The sequence below is a fragment of the Elephas maximus genome, chromosome 5 (genome assembly GCF_024166365.1).
Source record: "Elephas maximus indicus isolate mEleMax1 chromosome 5, mEleMax1 primary haplotype, whole genome shotgun sequence".
Lineage (NCBI taxonomy): Eukaryota > Metazoa > Chordata > Mammalia > Proboscidea > Elephantidae > Elephas > Elephas maximus.
The window spans coordinates 82509360-82532663 of NC_064823.1; the positions used below are offsets into that span (position 1 = coordinate 82509360).

Consider the following 23304-nt stretch of genomic DNA (forward strand, 5'->3'; position numbering starts at 1 on the left):
CACTCCTGAGGTTCACCCCTCATCTAATGATTAAAAGACAGGCCCATAAAACAAAATGAGACTAAAAGGGCACAGCAGCCCAGGAGCAAGGATGAGAAGGCAGGAGGGGACAAAAAAGCTGTAAACGGTGAACCCAAAGCCGAGAAGGGGAGAATATTCACACATCGTGGGGGTGGCAACCAAAGTCACAAGACAATATGTGCATTAATTAGTTTAATGAGAAACTAATTTCCTCTGTAAACCTTCATCTAAAGAACAATTTAAAAAAAAAAAAAAGATAAAATCCCAAGCAGCAGCCCTTGGAAAACAGCCCTGCAAGGTGCCCTGCCCTGGCCAACCACAGTAGAACTGGTAGCGTCCAAATCAGCCAGCTGACTTGCCAAGGGAGACAAGCTGCTTCACCAGAGGTGACCCACTTCCTTTTCTCTCAGGCCCTTCAGGGTTTGAGCCCCAGCGGGCTTATCTGCTTTCCTGGTCAGATGTCTCTGGAGATGCCAGGATGTTCTCAGATGTCCATGGTGAAGGGGATCGCTTTTCAAGCTTTCATGTTTCTTGTCACCTTGTTCTTTCTGGAAGAATTATCATAAAGTACAATCTTTGATGGAAAAGTTTGGTCATCCCAAGCATGTGCCCCAAACCAGATATATGAGCTGGTTAACCTTCTCACCCCTTATATAACCTCAGATTTCCTGATTAACATCTTTAATCTTAATTGTTTAAAAAAAAAAATCAAAGCTGCCAAAGCTCTTTGCTGCTGGCCTCCTGGGCACTGATATTGGGTCCCAGGCTGTCTTACCACATTGCTTTGGCAAAACAATGCCTCTACCTATGATGTTAAAAATATAATGAGGCTGTTCTCTTGCTCTGTAACTCTTCATCTCGGCATGAACTCCGTTCTTATCAAGGAACTTTGTTTATAGTATCAGAGCTTTAAATTTTTTTATTCTTGAAGAAAAACCCAAATCAATAAAGGTTTAAACAGTAGAACTCTCATTTTTCTTAGGATGTTTCTCTTGCTTACACAAGCAAGAACTACCTAAATAATTAAATCTTCTGTAGGTGAAATCATTATTTTTTCCAGAGGCAAGAGTTTCAAAAATCAGTTTTTAGTCTGGCATATAAGGGATGCCATGATTGCAAAAGAACATCAAGTAGGTAGCTACAGAACCAAGTAAATGTCCATATGCTACCTAATAAACATCTTAGTTATCAAGCAGAAGACACGGATATTTGTGATCATGGCTGCTAAATGTATAGAATATCCTGCATTTTTATGGGGTGGGGAGAGTTGAAGTTTAGATATCTGGAAAATGTATGAATCCATGATCATTAATTTTCCCTGAAAAATACATTTTTTTTTCTAATGCGACCTTTTCTCCCACTTTTTTAATTCTTCTGATCATTTTAGTAAGGAAGGAAACAGGAAGGAGGGAAGAACACATTCCACCCACAAACACACACACATACACACACACAAACTATTCACACTGAAAAATAGGAACCTGCTGTCCTGGAATATCAGAATTTCTACATTTTTCCATAAAAGATTTCTGTGATCTCTTATGCCTCCATATTCAATAATATATTCCCTAGAACAGAGAAAAATATATTTTTTAGGAGTGGATCACATCCTTCCTGCACATCAATAAAGTCATCATTCCTACATCGCAAGGAATTACCTAAAAAAGAGTGTAGCTATTTTCATCTCCTAAAACTTTCTGATCTCTTTCTGTTTTCTTCCTGACTCTATCTCAGACACCATTTTGAAAAGATATAGCGTTAAAACACAGCAGAGAAGAGGTGAAATGGGTACCCTCGAAACTTGCCACATGCTTCCCAAATGTACAAAGGCTACGGTTGTTGTTGTTGTTAGACTCTATGTATGACAGAAGGAAATGCAGCCTACTAGCCACAGCCAAATCAGAACGTTCCTGAACCATCTAGAGATCTCCCACAGTTGGTAGACTGGCTGAGTAAGGAGGACTGCTGTTGCTTAGTACAACCCATTCTGTGTGGGGATGTTGAGGAGGGTCATTACAAATCTCATTAATTTAAATTAATGGTTTTCAACAGGTTTGTTAAGTTTGGGAATGTGTGAAGGCATTTCCTCCCTCCCTCTTTTCCTCCCTTTGTTTTTTCCCTTACCCGACACCAAGGCCTGTAGGGCGCTACTGGTATTTAATGGTCAGGGACCAGAGATGCTGCCGCCATGTGTCAAAGAAATGTCTCCTTCCAAATGCCCATAGCCTTCTGGTTGAGAAACACTTGATTTAAACAGAGTCTCAACCAATCTTCTACCATCAAGAGAAATAAATACATAAGCAAACAAAACACTTGAGGTGACAGCAACTGCTATTTTAAATAGAAGCGATTTATAATTAAGTTACTGTTTCTTTATCAGTAGGGGAGAGTCTTTCATGAACATGGTTCAGATGTGAAGATAACATAGTTATATTTGTTCCAAGCTTGGCAGGTTAGCATAGCTCAAAAGAGCAAACAGCTCACAGCAGTTTGCGGGAGTAATGTTTGGGGACAGGCCACTTCTTATTGGAAACCTCTGCTGCTAGGGTAACCGAGAAAAAAGCTTTTCCCTTTCTATACAGGAGGGCACACTTCCTTTTAAGTCCTCTCGTCTAAGCTGAGGAAGCCCTTGGGTGGCGCAAACAATTAAGTGCTCACGTACTACCAGCTGAAAGGTTGGTAGGGTGAACCCACCCGGAGGCACCTTGGAAGATGGACCTGTCTACCTGCTTCCAAAAGGTCATGGCTTTGAAATCCCTATGGAGCAGTTCTACTCTGCACATGAGTGGGAATCGACTCGACGGAAATACGGTTTGATTTTATTCTAGGTTCGTGATATCAGAATAGATTTCTAGAGTCCTAGTACTCTGTCCTATAGGGTGGCTATGAGTCGGAATTGACTCGACGGCACTGGGTTTTTTTCTGGAGTTCAAAGGAAGAAACGTGTCCATTTGGTGAAGTAAGGACCAAATAAAAATTGCTTCTGTGCCACTGTTTCTATCACCGAAGCAGATATGTGAGAATTGAAAGTGGGCCAGCCCACAGAGAAGTACCTCTATTTGACACCACCCTTCACATTTACAGGACATGTTTGCCATCATAAACTCATGTTTATCGGGCTAGTCGGGGCTCTGTTTTGACAGCATATTTCAAACGTTAAACTGTGAATTCCAGTGTTAAAATAAGAAAACCTACTTACACAGAAATAAAACCTGTGCCCTTTCTCACTGAGTCTAAAACCAAACAGATACATGAATTTTTTAGAGGACACGTGCTGGTTATCGCCTTCCTACAGGAATCTTCCCTGTGGTTAGCAATGGCTAGCTCTCACTGTTGATGTCCCTGTGTGGCGTGAATCATTAGTGCACTCAGCTGCTAACTGAAAGGTTGGTGGTTCTAATGTACCCAGAAGCTCCTCAGAAAAAGGGCCTGGCAGTCTGCTTCCCAAAGGTCACAGCCTTGAAAACCTTTTGGAGCACAGTTCTACTCTGCAATACATGGGTTGCCATGAGTTGGAAATGACTTGGTGGCAACTGGTTTAGTTCTAATTGTAGATCCTTTAAAACACGATCCATACTGGATTCATTTATCTAGAGGTAAGGGTGGTTGCCCAAAGATAGCAATCTTGTCTGGAAATTGATTACAATGCCCTTCCAAATTTCATTTCCTGATGTGCAATCACAGGAAACAGGCCAACTGGATCTCCAGCTGCCTCCCAGCTCTCTTTTCAGTGCTCCTGTGATGCCTTTTGGGGTGCAGTGTTTTCTTGGTGCTTCTCATTGTGCAGCCTCTTACCCAGGCGGTGTCCACCTTCCTCTATCAAAATGTACTTGTCCACAGGACACTCCCTCTAGGTCCTATGCTCTTCTACATGCATGGCAATAGATAAATGGTGCATGGCAATACTGTATTTTTACACAAATAACATACACCTTCTACACTTGTTTGCCAACCATGCCCTCCCCCTGCAAGGTATTCTCATAAGTGCTGATTTGTCATTTTTTTGTACATGTTGCTATAAAAAAATTAACAAAGTGTGCTCACAAAAGTAACTCACCAGGGGGAGGATGTGGCTGGCAAACAAACTCCTAAACCAAAAGTTGGCAGTTGGGATCTACCCAACAGTGCTGCAGAAGAAGGACCTGGTTGATTTACTTCGTAAGATTACAACCATTGAAAATCCCATGGAGCATAGTTCTACTCTCATAGGGTTGCCATGGAATCGACTCAATGGTAATGCTTTTTTTTTTCCTTAAAGATAACAATGTGAACAATGTTAAAGGGGCTCTGGGGTCCCTTAAGTAAGGGGTCTTAAGTTGATGTGAGTTTTTAGTCTCAGTTCAGCCACTAACTAGCTGTGAGACCTTGGACTCCTGATCTTTGAGCCTCGATTTCAAAGCTCTACAAGCATTGTGCACCAACCGTGGGCTCACAAATGGGAGAAAGCAATATCAAACCAAGACACTGTCCCTGTTCTCTAATGACTGAAAGTCTAGTTGGGCTAACATATGCAAACTACTTATGGGGAATTTTGAGCTTGCAGGATGAAGAGGATCTTGGTTAGCAGAGAATGGAGGGGTACAACATTCTAGAATGAGGAGATTGCATGAGCGAAGGCATAGCGGCTTGAAGGTTTGTGACGTGTTTCCACTTTGGGGAAGACTTCCCAAACAAGAATAACCTACTTCCTTCTCTGCCCTCTTGCACCACAGTTACCTGCATCTCCTGTCTTTTGTTCCGCCTCTAATTCAGACCCAAAGCCACCTGCTAAGGAGTGTGGACTTATTTCTGTAAGCAGTGGTGGTTCTGGAAGACTCCTCATAAAACCTTTTATAATGGAAAAATTTAATCATATACAAAAAGGGAGAAAAGAGTATAGTGAACTCCCTTGTTCCTATCACTCGGTTTCAAGAGTTATTAACTTGTAATCACTTTTTTTTTTCCATACTCCCACCTGCTTTCCCAGTCCTGTATTATTTTGAAGGAAATTCTAACCATCATTGCATTTCTTCTTATCTCTAGAAGATAAGGACTCTTTTGGAAACATGAGGGCTATAACATTATCATACTTAAAATATTAAGAGTACCTTACTATCATCAAATGGGTAACCCTCGTGGTGTAGAGGTTAAGAGTTACAGCTGCTAACCAAAAGATGAGTAGTTCGAATCCTCCAGGCACTCCTTGGATAACCCTATGGGGCATTTCTACTCAGTCCTACATGGTCGCTATGAGTCAGAATTGACTCATCGGCAACGGGTTGGGTTTTTTTTTTAATCATCAGATATTAAGCCAGTATTCAAATTTATAGTTGTTTAATAAATGTCATAATTTACTTTTACAGTTTTGGTTTGATTCAAGAGTCCAATAATGTCCACAGTTGTTATTGGTTGCTATGTTCCTTAAATCTCTTTTTAATCTGTAAATTCCCACTCCATCTTTCTCTCAATCTCTCTCTCTCCTTTCTCCTTGCAATTTATTCATTGCGGAAATCCAGTTGTTTGGTCTGTAGAGTTTTCTATAGTTTGTATCTTGCTGATTTCATTCCTGCAGTGTTATTTAATATCTTTCTTGGTCTTCTATTGTTCTTGTAATTCGATTATTGGATGTAGAAGCTTGTTCAGTTGTAGGTTCCTTTTATTTTGACAAGACCATTTCATCAGGAGATATGGTATCTGGTTACCTCATACCTAATGATGTTGGCAGCCACTGATGGTCAGTGCCAAGATCCATTAATTTGTTTGGTGATACAACATGGTTCTCTTCTCACTGTGCCTTCTCACTTATTACTGTATTTTCATGAAAATAAATCATGTGTATAGCTTTTTTGCCAACCACGCAACCCCCTTGCACATTATTTCCCTAGGCGCACTATGTGTGTTACATGTGTGGGCACGTTATTTACATGGGCACATTATTTGTAAAAAATATGGTAGCTGGATTATTTCTATAAAGACGATCATCCCATCATCTAATATTTGGTCACCAAGTGGTATGCTTCATAAAATAAAGGCAGAATAAGAACTTGACTCTATCTAAACTAAAACCAAACCCTTTGCCGTCGAGTCGAGTCTATCCCAAATCATAGCGATCCTATAGGACAGAGTAGAACTGCCCCACAAGGTTTCCAAGGAGTGGCTGGTGGATTCAAACTGCTGACGTTTTGGTTAACAGCGGAACTCTTAACCACGGTGCCACCAGGGCTCCCGATTCTATCTATCTAGCTATTATTTTTCAAAATAATGTGTTGGTTTGGTATCATCCCATGGAGATCAATAAAGTTTTTTGTTATCATTATAATTTTGTTGTTGGTATCATTATGAACTTATGGTTTAAACATATTCAATGTGTTTCAATCCATTACAATTATTATCCTTGTCGATGCTCAAATTGTCCCATCTTTGGCCAGAGGGGGCCTCATTAAGTGGTTTTAAGTTCTTTTGACAAGCCCTACTAGCCTTTGATGATGTATTTGCTATCTGGTATAAAAAGATATTCCAGGTTCATCTTATACAGGGAATTAGCCACTACTTCAAGGAGGTTTTATTCCTTTCAGTGGAAATGGAACTTAGAAACCACGATCTGAGCATCTGCAAGGCTCTTAAGCAGGTTTAGGTCTGCTTCTCCTCCTTTGTAGGAGAAGCCAGGCAATTTCGCTTGGCCTGAATGGGTCCAAAAGAGAAGCCAGAGATTCTGAGGAGAGAAAGGTTGCCATTCAGGGGTTACTGCAATAGTCTAGATGATAAGGTATTCAACCATGGCTGCAGCTGTAAGGATGGAAAAGCAGCAGAGTTAACAGAAACTCTAGAGACTAAGTTTAAACAAGAGTATTTTGCAGTGGATTTGGCAGTCCAAGGCAGCGGAGGAAGAGGCGGCAAAGGTAGGTAAAGATTAAAGACCTGGGTTCAAAGCCTAGCTCTGTAACTTAACAACTGTATGGTCTGGAGCTCATTACTCACTTCTGAACCTCTGTAACCTGAACTGCAAAATGGGAATAATAATGCCTACCTCATGGGGTTGTTAGGACGGCTAGATGAAGTTGCAGATAAACAAACGTAATATAATGTGTGATGCCTAGTGAGAATAAAAATAAAAAATGTGAATTCTCCTCCCTCTCTGCAGCATGTCTAGCTTTATCTATAATATGACGGGTTAGCCTAAATCACGTCATAACCTCTTTCAGTCCTAGTGGCTCTAGACCTCTCCCTAGTCACACTCCCATTGTTCTCTGATAATGCCAATGTGTACTGTAGTAATGAAATAACTACAAGTCTGTTTAAAATTTACAAAAAGAGTTTTATTATTGCAAAAAATGCATTTTGCAAAACAGGGAAACACAAAGTCAAGAAGCCCTTGACAAAGTGCTCCAAGGAGCTGTTCATGTACAGAGACTTACAAAGACAAGTAGAAGGGTATATCGAAAATATTTGTGATTGGTTGATACTTACAGAGCTTAGAGGGGGGCTAGAATTAGGTTATGGAAAAGTACAGGGCTTTATAAGGGCCCAGGCACTTACAATTTTCCAGGTTAGAAAAATATTTTTTTAAGGGGAGCCAAGTAGGCATTTTCTGAGAATTGACTTAGCCACCTGTACAAGTTGCTCTTAAACCGTAGGTCATTTCTAATTATAACAAAACTACACTCTTCTGTAGTCTTGTTATAACTAGAACTTACTTGCTTCAAGGTAGGTAACAGGCTGCATTACCTGGCAGAGCTGTCTTTAAAAACACAAAATGGAGTCACTTAGGACAAGAAGGGATTTGGCCTAGACCCTAGCCAAAAGTCCCAGTCATGTCAAGAGCCTTAGTTTTCAGAATGTTCTTCCTCAGCATTAAAAACAGATCCTCCAAAGTTTGCTTAAACCACATCTTATCGATTATTTTATTTAAGAGATGATAGAACAAATTCAATGTTGCCAAAAGAAAACCAAACAATTTTTCAGAGTTCTGGTTTTCTTATTTGCTATCTAAGTTGACAAATTTCATTTTAGAAAAGCCTAGAATAATGAATTAAGAAATTGCTTCTATAAGTGACAAACACTGAAGAGATTAAAAACTAAAAGAACCTTAAATACTCATTGGTTAGCCCAGGCCCTCTTAAAATACTACCCGAGATGGTCACTCTGATCAACAATTTATGCAGCACTCTGGTTTTAGAAAATGTAATATTACTTCAAGTCAATTCTTTCCCAGAACCCTTCATGCCCATGACGTCAGTGAAGCCCTGTAAACCTTTCTGAGGTCATTTGGTTCTGTAAGATCTTATCTTTGAGGGCTCCATCAGAATGACTTTTTAATCAAGATTTTGAGGATTGAAATAGCCATGTAGCAGTAACTAGAGCCACATTAACTGTTGATAAAGGGGGATTAAGAATAGATGTTCATAGTATCATTACTGTTTTAATTGCAAAGGCAACACAAGTTATTAAAAAATGCAGGCAGTGTAAAAGCATGGAGGGTAAAAGTGAGACTGACCCCAAACTAACTTGCCAGAGGTAACCACCATATTCTTCCAACCCGACCCCCCCACCCCCCGCTTTTTTTTCAGCAGGCACACACATACACCTGTTTTAAATGTTTCATTAAATGTACATTTTATTCTGGAGCTTGGTTTTTCACTCAATATAATGTAACCATTTTTACACGCCAGTACATTATGAACCACCTCATTCTTTTAAGTTCCTTAGTGTTTTGCCAGGTAGGAATGTAGATTAGTTTATCTACCACTCTACTGTTAGGCATTTTCATTGTTTCCAATTTATTACTATTAAAAGCAGCTCTTAACAACAACAATAAAATAAATCAGGTAAAGTCCCTAGATTTTCAGGAAATACAGGGAGCAAAGGGATGGTTTAAGTAACACTACAAGGTTGCAACTAACAAACTTCAATATGTAAGAAAATATAGGCAAAGGACTTGATTACATCAACAACAAAATTACAAAAAAGAAAAAGAGGGACGGGATATCATAGATCAAAAGAAACTTAAGAGACAGTGCTTGGATCCTATTTGTACAATCCAATTGTTTGAAAAATGAGAAAATGGGGGAAATTTGAACAGCAACTTGATCTTATTAAGGAATTAATGTTTCAGGAGTGATGACAGTATTGTGATTAACAAAGGAGAGAGCAGTTGCTGACTCACAGAGACCCCATGGAGTCTCTGGGTGGCGCAAAGTGCTAATGTGCTTGGCTGCTAAGCAAGAGGTTGGAGGTTGGAGTCCACCCAGAGGCACCTTGGAAGAAAAGCCTGGTGATTTACCAGCCATTTACCAGAAAAGCCTGGTGAAAAATCAGCCATTTAAAACCATATGGAGTGTAGTTCTACTAATCTGAGATTTGTTTCACAATGAAGCACTGGGGATAAAGCAGGAGGGGGTGGGGTTTTAGATGAAACATGAGTGGTGCTGAGTTTTAGCTGGGTGATAAGTACATTCCTTTGTACTTCCGTGTATATTTATAGTTCCCATAATAAAAATAAATTAAAAAATCACCCCTTAACTGGAAGTTTGAAAACTATTATAAAACAAGAAAAAACTGTCACTTACCAAGAGACATTAAAAAAAAAAATTACCAAAACTTGGCTGTAATTTTTTTAATCTCCAAAACCACATTTCCCCTCTTTCTGTGAAACTGCCGAACTCTCTGTTCTTCGTGAGATACACTCATTTTCCCTCTTCTGGCAGTCACACTTGGCCATTGAGATTTTGGGCATCTCAAGCCTTCTTTTGTTGGTGTGTGTTCCCGGCCTTCATTGTAATCAGGGAACGTAGTATCTCCCGTGGGAGGCGAGGTGGCAGAATGGTCACCTGCCCTCCAGTGTCACACTTACAACACAGACACTTCCCTGGTGGTCTTCAGCAGAAGGTCAGGATTATCATCCTTTGCCACAACTCTGTTTGACAGTCATTGCTGCTGTCCTTCAAGGTAGTCAAATGCCTTCAGGAATGAACATATGGACCTCACAGAACAAGCAAGGCATCTATTTTTAATATAAGTGTCCTTTCTACCCTTCTGTGGCTTGTTCAAAAGTTGCTCTTCAAGTTGATATAATCTTAAATTTTGCCATGATCCCTAAGGCTTCAAGACCAGTATGTTGTTATTTTTAAACTCATGTTCTTGTTGACAGCTACTAAATAATTGAACTTCCCTATTTTGAGTACGCCAGAAAGTACCATGAGTGGGATGAAGAATCTGGGCGGTAGGCCAGCATGGGTGACTTTAACACCAGCCACGTCCAGGGGTGTCAGCCCCGCAGGGCTGATAACAAAGTTCCCTATAGAGGGTCCGATATGAGTCAGGACTTTACCATCACTACTGGTGACTGCTTGAGCTGAAACATTATTCATATTTCAGAATCACCAAGGACAGAAAAATGCAGTCTATAAGGCCAAGAAAACCCTCATTTTCTTCTTGAACTTATTAGCTACTAACACCACCAACTCTCAACGTCTCAAATTACTCAACTTTCACAAACGTCCCCCTTAGTCTCAAAGCACTTTTCATCATCAGGCTATTTTTTAGTTATTCGGAAAATTCTCAAAAGTGTTCAAATAGTGTTCAAATCTTCTCTACTTGAGCTCAAAGGTGACATTTTCTTAATTGGCCAAAGAGTTTAAGAAGTTTTAGCTATTTTAAAGTGATATCTGTGGCAGATATCACTTTATGGCAGTGATTTCACTTTATGGCAGTTCGAATCTACCAGGCGCTCCTTCAAAACTCTATGGGGCAATTCTACTCTGTCCTGTAGGGTCGCTATGAGTCGGAATCGATTCGACGGCACTGGGTTTTGTTTGTTGTTTATCTATGGCAAAGAAAAAAAAAGTGTTTTCTATGTGCACAGCTTGGAAACAGCTGATTTTAAAGTTTAGCTTTTATAATCTTCAGTGAAGACTAAAAGCCTGACTCATTTTATTTTAAAGCTATTTAGAAACACTAGACATAAGCACCTGATTTTTGGATGATCTAAGGCAAAATTTGAATTAAGTCCAATTTGCCAGTCCTCAAAAGTGTATTTAATTATTCAACAAATATATTTTGAGTACCCTCTATGTGCCATACACTTTGCCAGCACTGGGAATGCCACAGTAGACCAAAGACAAAATCCCTGTCTTCTTGGAGTTATGCTTTAGCTAGGGGTTGGGTGGGTGGGGGGAGGAGATAGACATTAGAGAAAGAGTAGAGCCAAGAGTCAAGAGCCAGATAAGGGTCATTGGAAATGTGGTGTTGGCCGGTGGAACAGACTGCAATTCTAAAATGTTGGTCAGGGTAAGTGTCACTGAGAAGGTGACATTTGAACAAAGGTTTTAAGGAGGTGAGAGAATTAGCCATGTGGAATTCCAGATAGAGAAACCAGCCACCGCATACCATAAAGAAGCCAGCGACACTGGTTTTTGGCCTGCACAACCAGAAAGTTGGAGTTGCCATTGATGGAGATGTGGAAGGCTTCAGGTAGAGCCTCTCTAGGAAAAGAAGTTCAGTAACTTGCCTCTTTTCCAGGCCGAGAAAGAGGTGTGCAGCCCACCAGATTTCTTCATCACCGTCTTAGCACCCTCTGATGAGCAAGTGGCAATGAGGTCCTCTCAATTTCTAATTCTGAGATGTACAAAAGTCTTCTCATAATATGACATAGTAACTCGACAGAATGTTATAACTCTGGACTACCCAAGCTGGCAAGAATGCCATAATTCAAAAGGTAACATTTCACATGTTTTAATAACCTTATATAAGGAAATAGGGGCCCTGGTGGTGCGGTGGGTAAGTGTTCAGCTGCTAACCAAAAGGTCAGCAGGTTGAATCCACCAGCTGCTCCTTGGAAACCCTAGAGGGCAGTTCTACTCTGTCCTGTAGGGTCACTATGAGTCAGAACCAACTGGACAGCAACAGGTTTGCTTTTTATGAGGAAATACAATATGTTCTAACCAATAGGAAAGGAGCCCTGGTGGTTCAATGGCTAAAACACAACTGCTAATAGGAATGTGGGAAGTTCACACCCACCAGCTCCTTCATAGAAGAAAAGACCTAGCTATCTGTTCCTGTAAAGACTGACAGCCTAGGAAACCCTATTGGGCAGTTCTACTCTGTCTTACAGGGTTACTACGAGTCAGAATCAACTAGAGGGCACCCAACAACAACCAGTGGGAAGTTTGGATGGTAGCTCTAAGTTTACAATCATGGCCAAAAATAAATAATAATCAACCAACAAAAAATTCTCTCCTCTAATTCCTTTCATGTTCATTCAACACCTGAAGTAAGGTTCTCATGTCCTTATTTCCTCCCTGATGGAAAATAAAATCAGATGTCAGAATTTGGAATGTAAGTGGAAGATAATATCATCAAAGTTGTATTCCACCACTTGCCTTATTTTGTATCGAATAGACATGTTTTCTAAATATTACACCTGGTAACTTCCCACAATTTTTTCTTTTCCATTTAATTACAGTTACTTGTTCAGATTTTGCCTTAGGTATAAAAGGTGCAAATTTCCACCACAGTTCAATTGCTTAAAGGATTTTGTTTTTTTCTATCTGCCTTAAAATCCTGTCTAATATGTAGCTTCAGGATCTAAAAAGCCACAGCTTTCAAGCGATACCAAGAGAACTATCAAGCAGAAATTATGTAAACCTTATATAATTAATATTTGTGAGATGTTTTAAGATCCTGGCACAAAAGAGATCATTAAAATCCAAAGCTATTCTGTAACTTTCTTTTTGAATCAGCTGCCAACTGGATTCTAGAAGGCTTCTAGTTCTAGCTCCTATGCAACAACACTGCTAGCATTTAAAACCTCCTCAGTTTTTTTAAAAAAGGAAGGGTCAATAGGGGTTGGCTAATGTAGCCTCAGGGTGGCTACAGTAATCCCACCAATTGTTCGGAAACACACAACAGGGCACAACTAAAGGCTATGCAGTCATTTTCTAAGTATTTCACTGGTGTAAGAGCTACCTCTGAATCCTAATCCATGTGGTTGCTACCTAAGAAAGAAAAAAAAAAAGAGCTGCTCTTAAATCTTCATGTCTTCCCATGAACACATGGCTTTTAATGGAATACTGCAGGGCAACTAAAGTCTGGCCAGACAGAGGGCGAAATAAAGCAAATCCTGCCTCTAATCCATTGCACAGATGAAAGGTCAATGGTAGACTTGCCAAATAAAATATAAGACACCCAGTTAAATCAGAATTTAAGATAAACAACTAAGAATTTTTTTTTTTTTTAATCTAAGCATGTCCCAAATACCGCATAGGACACAGTTGGCTTAAAAAAAAATTGTTTATTTGAAATTCAAATTTGATGGGGTACTGTGTATTTTTGTTTGCTAAATGTGGCAACCCAACCCAAAGGAAAATTAAAACAGCTAGTTTCCAACTGATATTATATACGCTGCACCAATGAGAAACATAGATGAAGATAATTCTGTAATTGTCTATCTTATTTTAATGATTTCTATTACTTGTAAGGAGCCCTGGTGGTGCGATGGTTAAGCCTTGAGCTGCTAACCAAAAGGTCAGCAGTTTGAATCCACCAGCCACTCCTTGGAAACACTATGGGGCAGTTCTACTGTGTCTTATAGGGTCGCTACAAGTCGGAATTGACTGGGTGGCAAATTTTTTTTTTTTTTTTATTACTTGTAAAATGGCAAAGGTCTTAAGATTCATAAATGGCATTAAAACAGGTGAAAGAAATGGCCTATGCTGGTGTAAAGGGTGGGTGATGAACATTTAAAGATGCACACATCAGAGCATCTGATATTACATCAAACCCTGTCTTTTAAATAATTAGAAGTGTGGCTAAAAAGTAATGTTGTGAGCTACATACACAAATCAGTGTAGTTTTATCATCACTCTGCTTGAGCTTCACTGGTTGATAACCTAATAGCTTTGCATCTCCAAGTGAAAAGCAATCACGGGATAAGGCAGATCCTCGCCACCTGTGTACCTCCTTTAAAACTGCAGTGCCTTCTAAATGAAACGTTTATTCTTCAAGCAACTGTTTCATTTGACGTCTCATTAACAAGGCAAATATTTGATTCCTGAGCTACCACATCCAATTTCAGTGGCGGATACTTTCAAAAGGAAGCAAACTTCTGTAACTTCGATGGATGGCAGAAGGATTCTTTTCACTTGGGTGTTAAGGGAGTCAATCCCTTTTCAAAATATTTTTCAACTGTCACTCTCCGTTGTTTCCAGTGGATGGTGTACCCCTCCTCCTGGGGCAGGGGGTGGGAATTATTGTTTCAGAAAGTCTGCTTAAACAGTGTAAATACTTGGCCAATATTTTCCTCATGAAAACACAAGCACAATTAGACCAGGCCCAAATCCTCAAGATAAATTAGAGGTCTGGCAATTATTAATGATTCTGGGCTCTGGAGAGAACCACTCTGGATTATTCACATACCATGATCTATCTTTTTCTAATTTGTTTGATTTGAGCTACCCAAAAGTTTGTGTCTCCGAGAACCTGACCTTAAGGTTTAGCTGAGTCGGGCTTTTGAAACACACCATTTTGCAAAAGGCTCTGTGGAAGAAGTAAAGTCTTTGGTTAGACTTTACTTCTATTTGTTTCTGAGCGTTTTTTGGACTGTTGTGCTAAATCTGACCTGGCCCATTACTAATCTTTTCAAATTAGGCATTTAGTAGGCTCAGCTGAATATTTTCTTAATTTGCACATTAGGGTTTGCCAGAACGGCTGGCACTGCACCTGAATATTATTTGAGATCTTTAATTTACATAGTCTAAGCGCCAACACATATATTCTGCTTCGGAAGAGTATGACCTAATCAGAGCAGAGTACAGTAAACTTGTAATAAGAATAAAGCAACAACAATACCTAACACTTATTGAGTCCTTAGTAAGCCCCAAGCACTGTTCGAAATCCTTTAGAATGATGCCTTCGAGCAACCTTATGAGGTTATACATAAAGAAAACAAAAATCCTCACAACTGGACCAATAAGCAACATCACGATAAAGGGAGAAGATAGTGAAGTTGTCAAGGACTATGTGTTACTGGGATCCACAATCAACACCCATGGAAGCAGCAGTCAGGAAATCAAATGACATATTGCATCGGGCAAATCCGCTGCCAAAGACCTCTTTAAAGTGTTAAAAAGCAAAGACATCCCTTGGGGACTAAGGTGCACCTGACCCAAGCCATAGTGTTTTCAATTGCCTCATATAAATGAGAAAGCTGGGCAATGAATAAGGAAGACTGAAGAAGAGTTGATGCCTTTGAATTATAGCCCTGGCTAAGAATATTGAATATACCATGGACCACCTGCCAGAAGAACGAACAAATCTGTCTCGGAGGAAGTGCAGCCAGAACGCTCCTTAGAAGCAAGGATGGCGAGACTACATCTCACATACTTTGGACATGTTATCAGGATGGACCAGTTCCTGGAGAAGGACATCATGCTTGGTAAAGTAGAGGGTCAGCGAAAAAGAGGAAGACCCTAAACGAGATGGACTGACACAGTGGCTGCAACGATGGGCTCAAGCATAGCAACAATTCTGAGGATGGCGGGGGACTGGGCAGTATTTCCTTTGTTGTACACAGAGTCACTGTGAGTTGGAATTCACTTGACGGAGCCTAACAACAAGATCAGGGTGATCAGTAAATAAGAAAGCTTAGATTTGTGCCTAAGCAATCTAGCTGCAGGGTCTACATGGTTGCCACTACCAAGCATTGCTTCTGTAAACACATCGGATGACAATGGAGAGCTTCCATCCCCTTAGGTCTGGTTTCATGGCAAGCAGGTAACCTTTACTTGACTGTGACCTCTGAGTCTAAATGAACAGGAATTAATCAAGCCAAAGGAATGCAAGCAATCCTTCACCTCTGAACCTAATACTCCATAGGCAACCTCACTGTTCCTGTAAATGGGTGTGCCGTTTTGCTTACCAGATATTTTTGTGATGAGGCAACAGAACTAACATAAACAGCCTTAAATGTGTAGAGCAGGGTCTTCCTTCGATAAGGGCACTTCAAATGTCAGTCACTTGGAGAAGAGGTGTCTGAGAATTTCAGAACACAAATAGGATCCCAAACTGGGTGGCCAACTAGCAAAGTAGCTCTTTGCTCTTGATCACCAAGGGACCAGGAAGGAGAGCACAGAGTGCCTGGGTAATGGGATGGAATGAAATGTCCTCCTTGGGGTCAGACCGGGGACAGAGAGGGCAGAACCCAGGACAAGAGAAGTGGGGTTTGTGCTTCTGTAACCTATGTTTGTTTCCCTTTTGTCCTCCTTGAGTGTTTAGAAAAGGCTTTTTGAAAGACTCAGTATATCTCAGATATCTCAATAAATTGGGCCCTAGACTCCACGGAGGGCAGCAATGATTGTGGTATGAACAAAAGGAGAGAATCTAGAGAAGAGTGGGAAAGGGAGAAAAAGCAAATTTATCCAGTGGTCTGCCCACCCTCCCTCCCTTGTCAGTCTGGTGCCAAACCTTAGAACTTCTGCCTTGTATTTTACTTTGGAGGTGGTATTCCTGTATACCTTGCATTGGCATAAAGGGTGTTTGGGAATGGGTTGTAAAATAACCACATTAGCTTTCTACCACAATTAACTTTGAGAGAACTATAGACAGCACAAGGTTTCTCTCTTACCCATTTTGTATGTACAGGGTATAAACGTGAAGACTTTCCTTTCTTAGGCTATTAACAATGCACAAATATTTTCAAGTGACCATTATACAGGCTCAAGGAAATGCTATGGACGTATTGAGAGAGTTCGTTAAGCTAAGAAAAGGTTCCCTGACATTCTTTCTAGTGGCACTGTGGTTAAGAGCTCAGGCTGCTAGCCAAAAGGTTGGCAGTTTGAATTCATCAGCTACTCCTTGGAAACTATTGGGGCAGTTCTACTCTCTCCTATAGGATCGCTAATCAACTCGATGCCAATGGGTTTATTTGGTAACCTTCTTTCTGGCTCAAGGAAGTATTACCTTAACTGTGTTACGGATATTTTCCTGAAGCCCCTAAACTGGGGGAGAAAAAGGGAAGGAAGAAACAGCCTGGTGAAACTGTCTAGAGCTTGTGGAGGGAGCTGGAGGATGAGCTGCTGAAACATGCCTGCTGCTGTCATTTCAAGCCTCCCTGCTGCTCTCTCCTTTACCAACACATCTATTCTTTCTGGACAAATACTATTTCTGATTCTTAAAAAAAAAAACCTCAAAAACCCACTTTGAGGTGCAAAGAATCTCATGAGGTATTTGTGCCATTTTATATATTATTTATTTGGACAATTTACTGCAAGTAACTCTAACAACTGACCCCTAAAGCCACCTTTAGAGGTACACACTCCAGAGGGAAAAAAAAGAAGCTTCCATTAGCTTCATCCTCTTCCTTCCACACAGGATAGTACATAGAAACATAACTAAGGAAGAGAGGCAGTATGTCCTTCGGGTCATCCAAGCCCCAGACCTGGGAGGCCATAACCCTCTTGGCTCTGATTTCAGCGCACCTGTGAGTGAGTGAGGGTGGGGCTGCTCAGCAGGCCCTTGACCCATCATTCCCCTAACTCTGGCTATGGACAAGAGCAATCTTCCTGCCCTGAAAGAGAGGAGCTAAGTCGAAGACTGTTGTTCTGTGTCTACGCGCGTGCGCGCGTGTGTGTGTGCGCGCACACACACACACACATCATCATCATCATCTTGTGCTCCTTAAGGGGGATGAAAAACGCTATAATACACTCCTGTTAGGATTAATCCCGGTTTTCCCAATGGCAGAGCTGTTTAAAAGAAAAAAGGATAATCATTTAATAAAAGCAAATCTATTTTCTGGTTCTGCTGGCTCACTCAAGATTTTCTCATTAGTAAACATCTCTTGCTTCGACGATTACATAAATTACCACGAACGAACCACAATCCTGGGCCTGGGATGCGGCCGTTTCACCTACCGGGATCCAGGCGCTCGGAACCTGGTCCGCGGTTGCTCAGCCAAAGCCTTCCCGCGCGCGGAGAGGGTTTGTGTGTGAACTACCGTCAGCTGACGCGTCTCCAAACCATGCACAGACCAGAGAGAAAAAGGAGTTTTCTCAGTCGAAAAAACCTGTTGCCTTCGAGTCCACAGACGTTCAGTAAATTGCCTCAAGTTGGGAAACTATTCCTTAAAACCGTATTATCTTTTGCGAACTGCCATGACATCCCAAGCTTCATTTCAAGAGATCATAAAGGATTTGGGGGCTGGGGCGGGGGGCGGGGGGAGGATACACTGACTACCAAACCCGTCGCCTTCGAGTTGATTCCGACTCATAGCGACCCTACCAAAAACCCACTACAGCACCTACCAAATCAGCTTCTGCTCTGTGACTTTTGATCATTCTCAACCTGTCAGGGTCCGCGCAACTCTGGCTACTTTTCCTATTAATGCCTTATACATGACCTTACCCATGATCTGCTGTCCCATGTCGGGGCTGTATTTTCTGGAAAACTAGGTCCCAGAACTCTAGACTCAAAGAGTTACTCTGATTCTCTCCCTGGTACCCACCACACCGAGAACTGAGTCTTCCTGCTTCCCTGCTTCCTCTTTCCAGAAGCCGCCACGGTCCGTGTCCAGAGACCCGGGCAGCGCGCGTAGGGAAGCGGTCCCCGGCGACTGCGTGTGTGTGTGCGTGTGTGTGTGGAGAGGAAGAAGATGCTAGTTCTAGCCAAGTTATTAATTTTTCCACACGGACCATTTTTTGCAGGCTCCGGGCCACAGGCTAGACTTGCAAACTGCCAGCGGTGATAGGAGCCTGAGCCCGGCGGGGGCCGCCGCCAGTGGGGCTGTTAGTGCAGCATCATCCGCAAGCGTAATTTGGAAAGGACGCTGGAGACCAGAGACCGCCAAATATCGCCCTGCTGCCGCTCAGCCACTGGCGAAGCCCTCCCGTTGTGATTTCTTCCTCCCCTTACTCCCAACTTTTTCATCCCTCCCCCGGCCGAAGAGCACCAAGAAGTTCGGTTGCAGGCTCTGGCAGACTGTAAGCTGCTCCCGGAGACCCTGGCGAGGAACGATAAGCCTCTAGACGCAGCTAGTGTCGCCCACCCGGGGTTCGATCGCGCCGCGCAGCCACCTGTTCCACAAAGCTGGAGTTTGTGAGGGAGCAGGCTGCGGCAGGAAGGACCCTGTCATCCCCTTCTTCCCCCAGGGCCCAGGATCTCTAAAGACGCACATCGCCCCAAATCCAAATGCGCACATACCTGCGCACACCCCCGGCAATAGCACTCACCACTACAGCCTCTCGCGCGCCACGACTTACTTCCCGGGTCTCCCCGCTTCAGCCCCAGGCCCCGGACGGCGCCCTGAAGTACCTGCCGTGAAGATGCAAAGGGCGAAGAGAATCTTGCAGACCATGGTACCCTGGTGCTTGGTGCCGAGCCCGACGCGGGAGGCAGGAGAGTTGGCCGGGACTGACAGAGAGCAGCGGACGCGTGCGGCTCCTTCTCTGCCCCGCGGCTGCGATGGGAACGCGAAGGCGTGCACTCCCTGGCCGGCTTAGGCTGCAGACTGGGAGGTGAGGCGAGCGCGGCGCGGCTCCGTCAACTGCGTGCCCTGCGGCGACCGGCGCGCTTCTGCTCCATCCTAGCCGCCGAAGTCCCGGGCCGCCTCCGCGGCCGCACCCGCCACCGCGAAACCCCTCCCACCCGGCCCAGCGGCAATGACAGGGCCACCCCCTGCGCTCAGGTCCCCCGAGCCCCGGCTCAGAGCGGCCTCTGCTGGACAGTCAGGGCGCGAGACCGGAATTATTTAGTAAATGGTTGGAGCACTTCGCATCATGTTGGGAACTGGGGGGAAGGCAAAGAAATGTGAGCCGATCTTGATCTCTGCCCCCAGGAAACTATCTCAGCTTTTCTTACAAGCAGTTACAGACTTTAAACAGGTGACCATACGCCATCTTAAGCGTCACCTCGGAGAGCCAGGGTCCACCATGGTTAAGAGAGCATGCACATTTCTTTCCAAGTACTGGAACCTTTCCTTCTTTTCTCCAAAAGTTGCTGCTGGCCCACTAAACCCTCCACACATTCGACCCCACTGCACTACTGGTTCCTGAGCCAGGATGCCTGCCACCCTCTTCAGCTTCTTACTAGAAGAAACCAGGAGTAATGTCAGGTAACACTGTGCTACATGTTGTATCATGACCCCTTCTAAGAACCCTATGGGATAAAAAATGGATAGGAATGGTTATTTCATTCCATAGATGAGACAACTAAGGTACAGAGAAGAGATGCTAAAGGTCCCACACCTGGTAAGGACTGGACCCCCTAACTGAAAAATTTGTACACCAGGCCCATAATAATCAAAATGGCTGAAGTTTCCTGAGTGAATGGTGTATGTTAAAAAAACACTGGAAAATGTGTGGACGGGTATTAACCAAGTTATTTATTTCTCAACAACAATTCTATGAAGTGGGCACTCTTATTATCCTCATTTTCAGGGGAGGAAACTGAAGCACAGATTTAAGTACTCGCTCAAGGTCACACAACTAGACAGTAGTAAAGATAAGATGCCTACCCAGGCATACTGTACTATATGCTTTCTCCAAAGCCCAGGGCTAATTCAGATCAAAGATATCTGTTCATTTACTTCCTCTCCACTCAGGCTTGCGTAGCTCTCACACCTCCGTCAAACCAGAGGCCAGATTCTCTCCTAATAAGTATGGTGTTATGAGCCTGATGGTCTCTTTGTTTCTAGAACTGGGGAGCTGCAGGAGTTAATGAGCCTTCCAAAGTAATTGATTTGCTCAGGACCATTAGTAGCACTATTTTTTTTTTTTTTTATTAGTAGCACTGGAGAACAGCTTTTATTTTTATTTATTTATTTTTTTGTGTGCATGTGTTTTTCTATGACTTCTCTTTCACATAACAGGGGTTCAGTAAGCTTTATTTTCTCACTCTTTTGGGCTTCATCACTTTATCTGGGACCAGGTCAATTCCTCTGTACCTGACCTCATCATTGCCATCTCTAGATCCTGCTCACTCTCATCTGCAAAAACAGATTAAACTGGGCTCATATTTTTTCTTTTGTTTTGGTAAATTTATTAGTTCCTGTTGGAAGATGAAGTAAAAGATATTCCATCCAAGTGCCCATCCCCCTTCTCTCCTCCCTGGCCGAACTGCAAATTCGATTTGTTAAATATGCTCACTGAATGCTTTTGACCTCGAGGTCCTTCCGGTTTCTAGTCTAATCTGTGTGATTAAGAAGAGTTTCTGCATCTGGATTGTGGTTGTCATGGAGGCAGGGACCACACACAGATGAAATTTTGCAGGAACATACTATGAGGCACTAGTGCATTTAAATAGGTCCATTTAAGTAAGTAATTGTATGTCAGAAAGAAAGGTTTTTGCAAAGAGCTTCACAGAACAATTTATTCAATTGAAATTCAACAGAACTTCCATGGAGTCCCTCTGGAGTGCAAAGCATGAGCAACTCTGCCTTTGATATCTAAGGTGATGTTTTGACCCCCAAAGGATGATGATCCCCACATTCTAATCGGTTAAAGCTTTCAAGGCTTTTCACTGCATAGAGAATGAAGTTGAAAATAATTTCTTTAACCTAAATTATTAATTTTAAGTGGTGATTAAAAGTTTTAATTTATTAATTTAGTCAAAGCATATTTGAGAATTTACTATGTGCCAGACTAGGCTGTGGGAATATAATGATCGTAATAGGGTAGGCTACGTTATGCTGCTATAATAAACAATCCCAAAGTCTCAGAGCTTTGGGCAATAATGGTTTCTTCCTTGCTCATGCAAAGCCTACTGTGGGTCCAAGTTACTTCTCAGAGTAATTGTACTCTTCCCCAGGACTCAGTGCTGTACTTCCATATCACAGCCTTCTTCCACATTCCTTGCGATACGGAAAGGGAGAGCTGGAGAGCCAAGGACAGCATTCAAATCATTCAAATACGGCACTTCCGCTCACATTTCATTGGCTAAAGCAAGTCGATGGCTGCGATCAACCTCAAGTCAGCAAGGAAGCACAATCTCCTCAAATGCCCAGGTGGAGTGGAAAACTGGATGCCAGTGAACGGTTGTGATGTGTGTCAAGGTGGATAATTGTCCCTGCCATCCAGATGCTTGTATTTTAGTAGGAGAGTAAAATATTGAATGAATGATCACAGTCATATATGTAATCATGTATTGTGTTAAATGTTACGAATAATAATACCCACTGTCTTAATTTTCTAGCTCTGTCATAAAAAAAATACCGTAAATGGGTGACTTTAAAGAACAGAATTTATTGTCTCAGTTTTGGAGGCTAGAAGTCCAAATTAAGGCATTAGCTCTAGGGGAAAGCCTTTCTTTGTCAATAGCCTTGGACGTTTCTTGGCATTCCTTGGCTGCTTGACAGATTCTCACATAATCTCTTCCCCTGTGTGTGAATCTCTCTTTGTGTCTGTTTTCCCTTTTTATAAGATGTCATTTAGAAAGGATTAGGTTTAGGACCCACCCTATACTGCTAAGACCTCATTAATATAACAAAAGAAAGAAGGGTTACATTCACAGGTACAGGGGTTGAGACTTCAGCATTTCTTTTTTGAGGACACAATTAAATCTATAACATTCACTAACATATATTAAGCTTCTGCTATGTGCCAGGAATTGTTCCAAGCATTTTATGTATGTCAATCTGTTTAAATTTTACACTCGTTGAGGCAAGTACTAATATTATCCCAATTTTACTAATTAAGAAACTGAGAGATACTGACAGACAGTTAAGTATGAAGGAAACAAAAGGAGGCTATGAGATATTATAGTGGTGGGACTTGTATTCCTCAGCAGGGTCAGGGACAGAATTTTCCTGTAACTCTTACACATTATAGCAAAAACCAGCTTCTTCATAGAATTTTCTTAGTTCTTTAGTAATGCTCTGCCTTTTACTGACTTGCACCCTTCTTTTCACCATTGTTAGAATGAATTTCTAGTATTGTAGTCTTTCAACATCTTACCGAAAATTGCCCTTGGTTGAGTTAGTTTTTAACATTCCGAATTTATTATACTTTATGGATAATCAGAATGTTAGCTCCAGATGCCTGGTTTCATTGTGGTGTAGGAGAAAAACAATAGCTTGGCTGAGAGACCTGGATAAGGCAGTAGGTGCAGTGGTTAGAGCCTGGGCTCTGACACTTGGCCCCTGGCCCCTGGGGCCTGGGCGCTAATCCCAATTCTGCTGTCTATTAACTGTGTGGCTCTAATTACTTGACATCTCTATGCCTGTTTTTTCCTGGCATTGTTGGGAAGATTGAATAGCTTATATATGTGGAAGCCTTGACATGTTCTAAGTGTTCAATAAATGCTAGCTATTATTAGAGG

The 23304-nt window shown here is 42.0% G+C and overlaps 1 protein-coding gene across 1 annotated transcript in view; it reads right to left on the reverse strand.

Moving 5' to 3' along the window:
* Window positions 1-19596, reverse strand: part of PARM1 (prostate androgen-regulated mucin-like protein 1) — a 122778-nt gene extending 103182 nt beyond the window's left edge. The window contains exon 1 of the mRNA XM_049885995.1: window positions 19303-19596. Coding sequence (XP_049741952.1) covers window positions 19303-19345 — 43 coding nt within the window. The 5' untranslated portion in view covers window positions 19346-19596. The remainder of the gene's footprint in view (window positions 1-19302) is intronic.
* Window positions 19597-23304: the final 3708 nt, after the last annotated feature.